The following is a 15,405-nucleotide window of genomic DNA, read 5'->3' on the forward strand; positions in this document are numbered from 1 at the left end:
GTTCTGGGACCCCTGCTCTTCGTGATTCTTATAAATGACTTGGATGAGGATGTGGAAGGGTGGGCTAGTAAGTTTGCTGATGATACAAAGGTTGGTGGTGTTGTGGATAGTGTAGAAGGTTGCTGTAGATTACAACAGGATATTGATAGAATGCAAAGCTGGGCTGAGAAGTGGCAGATGGGGTTCAGCCCAGATAACTGTGAAGTGATACACTTCGGAAGATTGAATTCAAAGGCAGAATCCAAGGTTACTGGCAGGACTCTTAACATTGTGGAGGAATAGAGGGATCTTGGGGTCCACGTCCATAGATCCCTCAAGGTTGCCACACAGGTTGATAAGGTGTATGGAGTGTTGGCCTTCATTAGTTGGGGTATTGAGTTCAAGAGCCGTGAGGTGATGTTACAGCTCTATAGAACTCTGGTCAGACCACACTTAGCATATTGTGTTCAGTTCTGGTCGCCTCATTATAGGAAGGATGTGGAAGCTTTAGAGAGGGTGCAGAGTAGAGTTACCAGGATTGGTTGAGTGAGCTAGGGCTTCTCTTTGGAGAGGAAGAGGATGAGAGGGGACTTGATAGAGGTCTACAAGATGGTAAGAGGCGTAGATCAAGTGGACAGTCAGAGACTTTTTCCCAGTGCAACAATGGCTGACATGAGGGGACATAATTTTAAGGTGATTGGAGGAAGGTATAAAGGGGATGTCAGGGGTAATTTTTTAAAAAACAGTGGTGGGTGCCTGCAGAGGTTGTGGGGGGTAGATACATTTGGTACATTTAAGAGACTCTTATATAGATCTGAATGATAGAAAAATAGGGGGCTATATGGGAGGGAAGGGTTAGATAGATCTTAAAGCAGGATAAAATGTTGGCACAATATTGTGGGCTGAAGGGCCTGTACTGTGCTATAGTGTTCTATGTTTACCAAATGCAAGTCCAGTGCCAGTGTTATTTAGTCAATCTGTCTTACTTTATTTAGTTTTAATGAGCAAGTTTGATGCAGTTGAATGGCTTACTAAACCATTTCAGTTAAGAGCCAGCAACAATTGTGTCAGTCACATGGATGAGGTCAGTATCTTCCCTGAAGGATATTGGTGAACCAGGCAGACTTTTACAATGATCTTTAAGTTTCATGGTCATCTTCATATTATTTAATTAATTTGAAGACATGTGTCTGGGCATGAACCTATTTCCAGATTTTGACTCCAAGCCTTTGGATTACAAGACCAGCAATGTAATCGCCAAGCCACCAGTTTCAATGTGGTAGTGTAAAAGAGTGCTAAACTAATCTATAAATTCAAACAGACTATATCAAAGGTTTTCAAGTCAGATTTTATGGAAATATCTTGCTGATGGAAGAGCACTTTTCTTCAGCCTTCCAAACTCTGCAAAGGCCTTGAGGCCAAGGTAAATTTAAAGAATGAAGGAAGAATTTCAAAGAGATCTGCATTTAAGAGAAATCAACATGTGGTAAAAGTGCAATCACAGTTGGATCAAACAAATCAATTTGTACAGAAAGATCAAAGCAATAAAAACAGCTACTTGAAGTTTATGATTCAATGTTGTACCTGACAGAACTTTAACTTATGAGAAGGTAAAGAGGAAACACCAAAGAAATTAGTGCCAATTGTGTATCATGTGTCCCCATTCATAGCAATCTGCTTAAGTTAATGTCAAAATATAATAAGAAAAAGTGTATCTCTGCAAACTGTTCATTTGGATAAACTTTTTTTTTAAATATATAGATATTAGTAACAACCAAATAAATCCAATTCCAGACCAGGCTTCAGGAACAGGCACAGGCACATACAGCCCAAAAAGATCAAACAGCCCAACCCAACAGGTATTTTCTCAGTGCAAGTGTTCCACACCAGGTAAAGTTATCTTTTAACTTATTTGTGAAGTAGGAAGGGGAGGGGAGACAAACAGTAGCCAGTCAAGTTAACAGATCAATGAGTTAAGGGAAGTCATGTCAGCAGATGATGGGCAGATTGATGGTGTGGTGTGGTTTGTTGGGGTAATATCAAGTGAGACTTGGTGAGGTGATTGGGACTCTACCATGGGAGAGAAAAGGGTGGGCAGAGGGGATCAAGGAGAGCAAGATAAGTATATTACTGATAAAGAACTTTGCTCAGGCAAGTTTCTAGTGCTGGTCTGTGACATGCTCATTCCTGTCTTTCAAGTAATGCTGAAGCAGCCATCACATGTATTGTGATGACCTACTTCTGCATGAATGACTTGTGGCCAGAATTTCTAGAATTGTTTACATGCAGTTTGTTGTTTATATGCTATTAGATGTTACTGTGGGTGTCAGGTTCCTAAGTGCATTAGGACACAGCCTGTAGGAGAATGAAGCAACTCATGTTCCCCAATTTTCCTTTACATTTTATTTTTCCAGTGAAATTGAATCACAGTACACAAAAATATGCTGCTATACAATCCAATTTCTAAGCAATTGTTTCCATGGTCAGTTACTTATGAATAACAAACATTCCAAATTGAATTAGTGACCAGTTTCATTAATAACTAACAAAATCAGAAAGTGCTGGGAACCCTCAGCAGGCCACATAGCAACTGTCGAGACATAAGTGAGTTAATGTTGGAGGTCAGTGACCTTCGAAATCATTCAGCTGAACCATTGTCAGTTCCTCTTTGCACAGATGCACTTGACCTGCTGGGTATTTTCAGAATTTGCTGTTTTCATTTCACATTTCCAGCAATTGCAGTTTTTTGCTTTTCATCAGTAATACTGTGCTTTGTCACCTATTCACTTATCTGCATATATACATAACTTTTGACAAAACATTGACTTTAAAATGTGGATGATCATTAGATGATGCATTAAGTCAGTGGCATGCAGGGAATACATATTTGTTTCTGAAGGCATCAATTTAGGGGAATAATTTTGATTCTGTTATTAGTTTTTGAAATGGAAATGTATCAAATATTTAATGAACAGGTGAATCAAACCCAGAATTTACATAATTGCACATTAAACTAGCTAAGTTTATTTATACATCTCAAATGGCACAACATCTTTGCTGTTAGTAAATTTAGAGGAAGGAAAGTGTTACAAGGAAATTCATCCTTAACAGACCTATAAACCTTACCAGGGGAAAAAAGTTTAGAAGCATGGTAATCAGAAGTGGATAACTCAAACCAATTGATAGATAAAAAACAAATGGCAGTCAAACTTACAACTGTTTGAAGTCAGTGAATAAATGCTGTACTTGACAGAAAGGTGAAAAGACTTATCACTCAAAACTCTGCTGCTCATCTGCTACTGAACAGAGCACTGAAGAAAAACCCAGCAACCAGGATCAAGACCAGTACTGCAGCCTGGGCTGCAGTAAGAGATGGCCAGAGGTCAGGACATTGGCAAATTTGGGGTGGAGGGGAGGGGAGAAAACAGGTGGACTGTTGGGAAGTCACCATTCAGAGGGGGGGGGAGGAAGGTGACAGGGAGTGGACATTCAAGGAATCAAAGTTCAGGTGGTCAGGAATTTGAAATCAGACAATCAGGCAGCTGGGACAAGGGGCAATAGTAGAGGGAGGATATAGTTTCTCAGGTACTTGTCCATATGGTCTACTTAAAGATTAGTGCAAAAAATGAAGTGATTTGATTAAAGGAAAAAGGAATGTGGGGCTTTTTTATATACACAAGCATTCACATCTGCAAACTGACTGAACACAGAACATTACAGCAGAGGCCCTTCAGCCCACAATGTTGTGCCTCCTTACTTTCCGAATGAGCCTTCCATGAGGAACCTTATCTAACACCTTACTAAAATCTATGTACACCACATCCACTGCTCTACCTTCAATGAGCTTTGTCACATTCTCAAAGAATTCAATCAGGCTCATGAGGCACAACCTGCCCCTCACTATGTTGACTATCACTAATCAACCTAGGCTTCTCCAAATTCCCATAAATTCTGCCTAAGAATCTTCTCCAGAAATTTGCCCACCACTGAAGAAAGACTCACTGGTCTGTAATTCTCTGTTATCCCTACTCCCTTTCTTTATACAAAGGAAGGAGATTTTCCACCCTCCAATCATCTGGTAATACTCCTGTGGCCAGTTAGGATGCAAAGATCATCACCAAAGGTGCAGCAATCTCTTCCCTTGCTTTCTGTAATAACCTTGAATGTATCCCATCTGGCCCCAGTGACTTATCCATCCTGACGTTTAAGAAGTTCCAGCATATCCTTTCTTCACATTGAGATGCTCCAGTGTATCATCCTGTTGTACACCATCCTCACAGACATCAAGGTCTTTCTCACTCGTGAATATTAATTCATTAAGGACCTCCCCTACCTCTTCCGTCTCCAGGCCAGATGTTTCCTCTCATCTGATTGGTACTCCCCTCACACTAGTCGTCATCCTCCTATTCTTATGTATAGAACACCTTGGGGTTTTCCTTAATCCTACTCGCCAAGAACTTCTCATGCCCCCTTCTAGCTCTCCTAAGTCCATTCTCAAGCTCCCTCCTGGCTACCTTGTAACTCTCCAGAGCCCTGTCTGATCTATGCTTTCTAAACCTTGGGCAAGTTTCTTTCTTCCTCTTGACAAGATATTCTACGTCTCTTGTCAACCATGGTTCCTTCACTCTACCATCCTTACCCTGCTTCAATGGGACAAACCTATCCAGAACACCATGCAAGTATTCCCTAAACAACCTCCACATTTCCATTGTGCACTTCCCAAGAACATCTGTTCCCAATTTACACTCCCAAGTTCCTGCCTAATAGCAGGATAATTCCCCCTCCCCCAGTTTAATACTTTCCCATATCATCTGCTCCTATCCCTCTCCAAGGCTATGGTAAAGGAGAAGGTCACTATCTCCAAGATGCACTCCCATCAAGAGATCTGAAACCTGATCAGGCTCATTGCCTAGTACCAGGTCCAGGATGGCCTAGTCAGCTTGTCCACATATTCTGTCAGGAATCCTTCCTGGACACACCTAACAAACTCTGCCCCATCTATCCCCTTTACACTAAGGAGGTACCAGTCAATATTCAGGAAGTTGAAGTCACCCATGACAGGCAGCAATCCAGAGATTACTACCCTTGAGGTCCTGCTTTTCATCTTCCTACCTAGCTCCCTATATTCCCTCTTCAGGACCTCATCTCTTTTTCTACCTGTCATTGGTACCAATACATACCACAACCTCTGGCTGTTCACCCTCTCCCTTCAGAATGCTGTGGACCCAATCCAAGACATCCCTGACCCTGGCACCTGGGAGGCAACAGATCATCCAGGAGTCTCCTTCACATCCACAAAATCTCCTGTCTGCCCACCTTACTACTGAATCCCCTATCACTACCACCCTCCTCTTCTGCACCACACAACCAGGCTCAGTGCCAGAGACCTGGTCACTGCAGCTTTCCCCGGTAGGTTGTTCCCCCAATAATATCCAAAGCAGTATACCTGTTATTGAGGGTACTCTGCACTACTTGCCTATTCTCTGTCCTTCTCCTAACAGTCACCCAGCTGCCTATCCCCTGCAGCTTAGGAGTGACTACCTCCCTGTAGCTCTTATCTATGAACTCCTCATTCTCCCATAGGAGAAGGTCATCCAGCAGCAACTCCAGTTCCCTAACACAGTCTGTAAGGAACTGCAGCTAGATGCACCTCTACAAATGTAGATGTCAGGGAGACTGGAGGTCTCCCACATCTCACAAGATAAACACACCACTGGCCCTGGAGCCATTCTACCTGCTCTAGCCTGGCACTAAAGGAAAAATCAAAGAAAGAAACTTACCAGAGACTTGCCTTAGTCTCCACCTCCTCTCACCAAAGCCTGTGTTCATTCTCTCCCTCCCCACTAACAGTGGTCCACTGCTTGAGCCTACCTTCCTTTTATTGGTTGCTGTTAATTAGCCAATCAACTATTAACAATTTGCAAATATGCCTCTTTTAGACTCCTGCAAGGTGAAACTCACAAGCACAAGCACGGAGACTCACCTCTTTTCAAAGCTCCTGTTCCAAATCTCACTCCAAGTCCTGACTCTGCAAGGTGAAACTCACAAGCACAGGCACAGAGCTCTTTTCAAAGCTCCTGCTCCAAATGATGTGTAATTTCTCTGATAACTATTTCGAACTTTCTCTTCTTCAGAAGTCAATAACAAACTGACACACTCAGCTCCAGCTCGTCAATCAGAGACAGGCACATGTAGCCTCAAAAGATCGGGCAGTCCAACACAGAAGGAAGTGTTCCCTCAATGTCAGTATTCCAATCCAGGTAAAATATTTTGAAATTTATTTTTGCACCAGCCGTGTTATTGACAAAACCATCAATGTTCTCCTAGAAAAATGAAAACTCACTTATCTATCCAGACAGCTATAACTTTGACATGCACAACTATGCAAAACATAGAACCATAGAACCATACAGCACAAAACAGGCCCTTCAGCCCACCATGTCGTGCCGTCCATCAGACCACCCTCACACTACCTAACCCCTTCCTCCCGCATATCCCTCTATCTCACGTTCCTCCATATGCCTATCCAACAAGCTCTTGAACCTGTTCAATGTATCTGCCTCCACCACCACCCCAGGCAGTGCATTCCATGCACCAACCACTCTTTGGGTGAAAAACCTCCCCCTGACATCTCCCCTGAAACTCCCACCCATAACCTTAAAGCCATGACCTCTCATCTTGAGCATTGGTGCCCTGGGAAGGAGGCGCTGACTGTCTACTCTATCTATTCCTCTCAATATTTTATATACCTCTATCATGTCTCCTCTCATCCTCCTCCTTTCCAGTGGATAAAGCCCTAGCACCTTAAGCCTCTCCTCATATTCAATACTCTCCAATCCAGGCAGCATCCTGGTAAATCTCCTCTGCACCCTCTCCGATGCCTCCACATCCTTCCTATAATGAGGCGACCAGAACTGAACACAGTACTCTAAGTGTGGCCTAACTAGAGTTTTGTAAAGCTGCATCATAACCTCGCGGCTCTTAAACTCAATCCCGCGACTTATGAAAACCAACATCCCATTGGCCTTCTTAACTGCTCTTTCCACCTGTGAGGCAACTTTCAATGAACTGTGAATATGAACCCCCAGATCCCTCTGCTCCTCCACACTGCCAAGTACCTTGCCGTTTACCCTGTACTCTGCCCTGGAGTTTGTCCTTCCAAAGTGTACCACCTCACACTTCTCCGGATTGAACTCCATCTGCCACTTGTCAGCCCAGCTCTGCATCCTATCAATATCCCTCTGTAAGCTCCGACAGCCCTCCACACTATCCACAACACCGCCTATCTTAGTGTCGTCCGCAAACTTACTAACCCAGCCCTCCACCCCCTCATCTAAGTCATCTGTAAATATCACAAAAAGTAGAGGTCCCAGAACCGATCCCTGCGGGACACCACTAGTCACTGCCTTCCAATCCGAGGGCACTCCTTCCACCACAACCCTCTGCTTTCTACATGCAAGCCAATTCCTAATCCGCACAGCCAAGCTTCCTTGGATCCCTTGGCCTCTGACCTTCTGAAGAAGCCTACCATGAGGAACCTTATCAAACGCCTTACTAAAATCCATGTAAACCACATCCACCACACTGCCCTCATCAATCTTCCTGGTCACCTCCTCAAAGAACTCTATCAGGCTTGTGAGGCAAGATCTTCCCTTCACAAAGCCATGCTGGCTGTCCCTAATCAGTCCATGATTCTCAAGGTGTTCATAAATCCTATCCCTTAGAATCCTTTCTAACAGCTTACCCACCACAGATGTGAGACTCATCGGTCTATAATTCCCTGGCCTATCCCTATTACCTTTTTTGAACAAGGGGACCACATTCGCAACCCTCCAATCCTCCGGCACCACCCCCGTAGACAACGAGGACTCAAAGATCCTTACCAGCGGTTCAGCAATCTCCTCCCTAGCCTCTCGAAGCAGCCTGGGGAAAATCCCGTCAGGCCCCGGAGATTTATCTGTCTTAATATTATTTAACAACTTCAACACATCCTCTCTCTTGATATCAACAACCTTGAGAACATTACCCCTACCAGCACTCCCTTCCGTATCATCAAGACCCCTCTCCCTGGTGAATACCGAAGAGAAGTACTCATTGAGAACTTCTCCCACTTCCGCTGCCTCCAGGCAAATTCTCCCACCTTTGTCCTTAATCAGACCTACCTTCACCCTAGCCATCCTCCTACCCTTCACGTACTTGAAAAAGGCCTTGGGATTTTCCTTAACCCTACTAGCCAAAGCCTTTTCATGTCCCCTTCTAGCTCTCCTCAGCCCTTTCTTAAGTTCCTTCCTCGCTACCCTATATTCCTCACGAGCCCTGTCTGAACCTTGCTGCTTATACCTCACGTATGCTACCTTCTTCTCCCTAACTAGTCGTTCCACCTCTCTCGTCACCCACGGTTCCTTCACCCTGCCATTCCTTCTCTGCCTCACCAGGACATATTTATCCCTAACATCCTGCATAAGATCCCTGAATATCGACCACATCCCCATGGTACATTTTCCTTCAAAAAGGACGTCCCAATTTACACTCCCAAGTTCTCTCCTTATAGCCTCGTAGTTAGCCCTTCCCCAATTGAAAAACCTCTTGTCCTCTCTGCACCTGTCCCTGTCCATGACAATTTTAAAGGTTATGGAGCAATGGTCACTGTCCCCCAGATGCTCACCCACCAATAGATCCTTCACCTGTCCCGGTTCATTTCCTAAAACTAGATCTAACATGGCATTCCCTCTAGTCGGCCTGTCAACATACTGCGTCAGGAATCCCTCCTGGACACACTTAACAAATTCTGTCCCATCTAAACCTTTGGCACTGAGCAGGTTCCAGTCTATATTTGGGAAGTTGAAGTCTCCCATTATAATAACCCTGTTATTTCTGCTTCTCTCCAAACACTGCCTGCCAATCTGCTCCTCTATATCTCTACTGCTACCGGGGGGCCTACAGAATACTCCTAGTAGAGTAACTGCTCCTTTCTTGTTCCTTAACTCCACCCATACGGACTCTAGAGATGATCCTTCTACAACATCCATCTTTTCCACAGCCGTAACAGTGTCCCTGACCAGTATTGCCACCCCTCCCCCTCTTCTCCCCCCTTCCCTATCCCTCTTAAAACACCGAAAACCAGGAATATTCAATATCCACTCCTCTCCTGACGTCAGCCACGTCTCAGTAATAGCCACGATATCATAGTCCCCCATACTTATCCAAGCCCTCAGTTCATCCCCCTTATTCCTGACACTTCTTGCATTTAAGTAAACACACTTCAGTCCATCTACCTTACTACTTTTACAGCCTGTATTCTGCTTCTCCTTCCCCAAAGCCTCTCTACCTGTTTGATCTAACTTTTCCCCATTCCCTTCTTCCTCTGACCTACTCCTCCGGTTCCCTTCCCCCTCACAAACTAGTTTAAACCCTCCTGTACCACCCTAGCAAATCTCGCCGCAAGGATATTGGCCCCCTTCTGGTTCGGGTGTAACCCGTCCTCTCTGTACAGGTCCCACCTTCCCGAGAAGAGATCCCAATGATCCAGAAATCTAAAACCCTCCCTCCTGCACCAACCTCTCAGCCACACATTTATCTGCCACCTCCTCCTATTCCTACCTTCACTATCACGTGGCACTGGCAGCAATCCCGAGATTGCTACCCTTGAGGTCCTGTTCCTCAATTTTCTGCCTAGCTCCCTGAACTCACTCTTCAGGACCTCATCCCCCTTCCTACCTATGTCATTGGTGCCAATATGGACCACAACTTCTGGCTGCTCTCCCTCCCACTCAAGAATTCTGTGGACCCGATCAGTGACATCCCGGACCCTGGCACCTGGGAGGCAACATACCATCCGGGATTCATGCTCACTGCCACAGAACCTCCTGTCTGTTTCCCTGACTATCGAGTCCCCTATCACTACCGCATGTCTCTTTCCCACTCTTCCCTTCTGAGCAGCAGTACCAGTCCCAGTGCCAGAGACCTGGTAACTGCAGCTAGGCCCCTGCAGGTCATCCCCCTCAACAGCTTCCAAGGCAGAAAACTTGTTACTGAGGGGAACAGCCTCCGGGGCTCTCTGTCCTGTCTGCCTGCCTGACTTCTTCTTCCTCTTCCCTCCCCTGACCGTCACCATTCTATCAGCCTCCTGAACCTCAGATGTACCTACCCTAAGGGGGGTGACTGTCACCTGATGCACCGTGTCTACATAACTCTCTCCCTCCCTTATGCTGCGCAGTGTTTGTAATGTCAAGAAATTAAAAGAATGTCCTGGATTTTGCAGAATAATGATATCAAAACTGCCAGTGTTGGTTGTTGTTACCCTAAAAAACTGACAGCAGCTTTCATTCCTTCCACCACAGGCTGCAGCGGGAACCATACTCACACTCCAACTCAAACAGCACCTCCCAAACCTGTGATCTTTACCACCAGCAAGCAAATAGCAACACCACCACCTGTATATTCCCCTACAAGCTACACACTACCCTGATGTGGAAATATATGACCAGTTCTGGCCTTGCCAGTGAGGCTCAGATCCCAAGAGAACACATTTTTTTAAAAAGTTGGTGATCTCTGTGTATATGTATGCAAATGCATAAATGAGAAAGTTGTCATCAGTGATTCACTGCAAGGCTGCATGCCACACACCAAACTGGATTCCATGTGGAGTTCAGAGAGGGAACAGAAACTTGAGCCAATTGCCCAATATTTATAAACTCACCAGAGAATTATGCATCAGATCCAAAAAGGTAGAAGCTATCTTCTCGCGTTAATTCTCTTAGAAATGGATGGTTGTAAAAACCTCATAACATAAGAATATGGTCATTTTAAAAGGCTCTCAGATAGATTATTAGTACAAAAATAATCTTAAGTATTCCCCAGAATTTTTTTAATACTCCCTAATTGCTAGTTGGTTTGGACTTTTGAAAGGTGATTAGGTTTTTAAAGCGAAAGACAGCATGCACATTATTTTGATAAGATTCCAGATCACTTCCCATTTCCAGACTCTGGTTTACCCAATTCCAACTGCTATCTGTCCTTCCTAGTCCTCTTCAGGATTTACTTGAAGCCTTCTACTTGCTATGCAATGGCCTGAATATCATGTACATGTCAGTCAGCTACCTAAGTACACCTCCTTTGTATCTCTACCCTAGATATGGTGAATTCTGTTTACTTACATAAAATAACAAAATGCACCTTTTCATCTTTATTTATGGCTTTCATTTTCACCCAGAAGCCTTGAAAATCATATTCTGTATCTTCTTGTTCACCAGATGCTTGCAACAGACTCCTTAATCCTGCTCATGCCACGGAGGCAGGAAGAGCTTGTCCAATGAACGTTGATGTTCAAGAACCAGAGACAATAACTCCTCAATGTCAATGTTCCACAAGTAAGAAATGGAAAATAATTTATTAGATTAATAGTGGCAATTTTAATATTTTGTGACAGTGTTGTCAGAAGATTATCAGTTGCCTTTCCTTAATCTGCTTCTGACTTTTGTTCTAGTCTGCAGTTCTTTCTGCATTTTACCTTTTACCTTTGTTCTTCCATGGAATTTTTTTTTTGGTTTTATTCAATTTTCTCAGTTTTCTAGCTTCTTGTTTATATTCCTTAACCTTACACATTTATTTTTAATATTTTACATTCACGTTTTAGCTTGTTTCTATCATCATGTATCTATTCTGGTAAAATAGTTTAAGCAATTCAATGACCTTGTTGATGAATTCACACTCAGCATTATTTTTGCAGGCATTAAAGGCGTAAGTTGAATGTGAAAGTTACAGCCAGCTAACTTCATCAGCGCATCAACATGATATTTGCTCCAAATTGCAAGAGAAACCTGCAATGGCAAACTAAGCAGAAAAGCTGGAACATCAGTCTAATACCTCATTACATTTTTAGTGTGTTTTTTCTGGAAGTATTCTCAGGATGATGGTCACTTTTTTAAACCCTAACAGGCTTGGAAGCCATTCCATCATTATCATTGGTTCTTATATTGCTGTTTTTTTTTCTGCATTGGGGAAGTGGTGACACATCAGCAGCACCAGTAGCATCACTGGCCTCATGGACCAAGTGTATCTTCGAAAATGTTAAGTGAGGGGTGTTGCTCATAGTGAACCATGTTGTCCTGCCAGACTGTTGCAGATCTTTCTGTGGAACCTCCTTCTTGCTAGTTCTAATAGCAGATATCAAGTAAAATTTCCGCCATGTACCACCTGGAGGCTCAGCATAGAAAAGTAGGAGTAGGCCAGTTGTCCCTTTAAGCCTGGTCTGCCATTCAGTATGATCGTGCCATATTCACGTCCTCTCCCCATTTCCCCTGTTCCCCTGTGTGTCTAGAAATCTATCTATCTATCTCCTGAAATATATTCAATAATTTGACCTCCACTGCCTACTGTGGTAGAGAATTCCACAAGTTCTTCAATCTCTGAATGAAGGAATTTCTCCTCATCTCCAACCTAAATGTCTTACTCCATATCCTGAGACTGTCCCCGCTGCCTCTAGACTACCTTTCTGCATCCTTCCTCTTGAGCCCCGTCAGAAATTTGTTTGCTTCAATGTGATCTCCTCTCATTCTTCTCTGGCAAATACCTCAAACGATGTTCCTGCTATCCCAGAAACTGGTTTGTGAGCCTCTGTTGCATTCTCTTAAAACTGTACACAATAATCTAGGTGCAGTCTCATTAAAGTGTATAATCGTAATAAAACATTATTTCACCTATACTCAACACTTCTTGCAATGAAGACCAACATACTATTTACCCTTATCGCCACTTCCTGCACCCATACATTTATTTTCTCATACTTCTCATCGGTATTCACCAGGCAGAAGGGAGACTGGAGAGTTAAGGGAGGGGAACGCTGATATTCACAGGCCGGTGAATCTTACATCAGTGACAGATGTTGTTGGAGAAGATTTTGATGGACAAGATTTATGTTCACTTAGAAAAGCAGGAACTGATTAAAAGTAGTCAGCATGGTTTTTGAGTTTTTTGAGAAAATTAATGAAGGGAGAATAGCAGACATGGCTTACATGGACTTTATTAAGGCTTTTGACAAGATCCCGCGTGGTAGACCGGTCCAGAAGGTTAAGGCACAAGGGATCTGAAGTGTGTTGGCAAACAAGTTCCAAAACTGGCTAGGTGGTAGGAGACAGAGGGTAATGGTGGATGAGTGTTTTCTGATTGGAAATCTGTACCATGGGAATTGGTGCTGGGACCTTTGTTAACTATAATATATATTTAAATGACTTGGATGAGAAAGTACATGGTCTGATTAGTAAGTTGACACAGATGACACAAAAATTGGTGAAGTCATCGATAGCAAAGAAGGTTGTCTTAGGATACAATGGACATAGATCAGCTGAAAAGTTGAGTGGAGTGGTGATAAATGGAATTTAATCCAGACAGATGCAAGGTAATGCATTTTGTGAAGTTAAATTCTGGTGGGACATATAGAGTAAATGGCAGGGATTTTAAGAATGTCAATGTACAAGGAGACATTGGGGTGCAAGTCCATGGCTCTCTGAAAATGGCAACACAGGTGGATAGGTTAGTAAAGAAGGCAGTTGGTATGCTAGCCTTCGTAGGATGAGAATTGCTGCATTGTGTTACAGCTATATAAAACATTGGTTAGACCACACTTGGAGTATTGTGTACAGTTCTGATCACCAACTACAGGGCCCATATCTGTGCTGTACAATTCTATGATTCTATAGTTTATCCATATTACATTCACTCATCAACTTCAAACCTCTCTTTGTCCTCACAACTCACAATTCCACCACAATGTCATCAGCAAACTTGTATATATTACATTCAGTTCTCTCATACAATTATTGATTTATCTTGTGCACATATGAAGCCCAAGCTCTGATCTGTGCGGTACTGACCCATTTATTCCTCCTCTCTTTTTCCTATTCGCCAACCAATTTTCAATCCATGTCAGTGTATTATCTCCAATACCATGTACTTTAATTTTGAACACTAACCCCTTACCTGGAATTTGTACAGTTTTGAGTAGAAATGGCATTGAAGTCATAGGATCTTAATTTAAATATACCGATGAGTTTCTGCTGCTTCAGGCATCCTTAAGAAGGCACACTTGGCAGCCAGTGGTTAGAGAGCAGAAATAAGACAGTTGATTCAGTCTTTGAATTTTGTGGCACTACTGGCCAAGGAAGTTAAAATTTGACCTTGTATTTTTCCATCATCATCCTTATCTCTCTCTCCATTTTATGCCTCTTCCTCTATAACACCCTTTCCACCTCCCCTCTGGAGAGGATCATCTGGTTTTCTTCTTGTTTACTTAAATGTCACTGCACTTCTTCAGGAACAAGAAGAATGATAACTGAATGTTTCTTTAGCCCTTTCTTTCAGGATCATGACAACAAAGGTGCAAGATGATGAAGAGCATTAAACATACAAACGTGACCAACACGCTTTCTGTTTCTCTATAATTTAGCAAAAGCCATCCTACAAAGAATTGCTGAACAAGACCTGACCCCTCAGAAACCAAACAACTGTTGTTCCTTGCACAAACCGCTTTCCATTCCTGTAAATGAATTGAAAAACATTGGGGCAGGTTAGTATGAAACTCTTGTAATTTCATATTTTAGACCAAATTAAGATTTGAGTTAAACTATATTTTCCTACACTGTTAGTTGTGACTGATATAGCAAAAGTAGATGACTTGAAAGGAAAAGTAAGCTTTAGATGTACAGTTATAATGCGAAAAGGCAGATACAAAGACTTTAAACAGGACAAAGCAGTAAAAAAGAAATAAAAAGACATAAATAGATTCCAAAGTAAAATTGCATGTGTGATTATTAATGTGCAGAATATAAGAAAGAATAATGACAGGCTGTTGCCATTAATGTAAAACCATAAAAGCAATGTGAAATATGGATTATGTAGGTGTAACAGTTTCAGGAAAGTAGGGAAAAATGGTGGATTTCCAATATGTTAACCACTGGACAATAACCGATGCTGGAGGAACTCACCGAGTCAAGCAATATCTGTGGAGGGGAAAGGAATTATCGAAGTATCATGTTGAGACCGTGCATGAGGACTGAGAATGGAGAGGGAAGATAGCTAGTATAAAGAGGAGAGAGGGAGAGGTAAGACAGGGGCCAGTAGATGATTAGTGGACCAAGAAGGGATGAAGGATGACAGGCAGATGAAGCCAGGTGGGGGAGGGATGGAGTTGGGAGACAGAGGCAGGTAAATGATAGGTGGAAGCAGACAAAAAAGAGCCAGATAGAGCCAGTTGGGGAGAGGGGAGGATGAAGGTGGAGACAGCTGCTCGAGGATGATAAGCGGGAACACAAAGGCTACCAGAGCTGGAATCTGATAAGGAAGGAAGGAGATAATAGGAACCATTAGGGGAGAGGTGAAAGACAGATGGGGGAGGAGATCTGATGGGTGAAATGTGTGGGTAGTAGGTGG

The 15,405-nt window shown here is 43.1% G+C and overlaps 1 protein-coding gene across 1 annotated transcript in view; it reads left to right on the forward strand.

The window, feature by feature from the left end:
* The window catches only part of spag17 (sperm associated antigen 17), a 176,148-nt gene that overhangs the window by 146,781 nt on the left and 13,962 nt on the right, over positions 1-15,405 (forward strand). Inside the window, exons 49-52 of the mRNA XM_052014463.1 lie at positions 1,741-1,869; positions 6,114-6,239; positions 11,232-11,348; positions 14,423-14,542. Coding sequence (XP_051870423.1) covers positions 1,741-1,869; positions 6,114-6,239; positions 11,232-11,348; positions 14,423-14,542 — 492 coding nt within the window. The remainder of the gene's footprint in view (positions 1-1,740; positions 1,870-6,113; positions 6,240-11,231; positions 11,349-14,422; positions 14,543-15,405) is intronic.

The sequence above is a fragment of the Pristis pectinata genome, chromosome 4 (assembly GCF_009764475.1).
Source record: "Pristis pectinata isolate sPriPec2 chromosome 4, sPriPec2.1.pri, whole genome shotgun sequence".
In the NCBI taxonomy this organism is placed as follows: Eukaryota; Metazoa; Chordata; class Chondrichthyes; order Rhinopristiformes; family Pristidae; genus Pristis; species Pristis pectinata.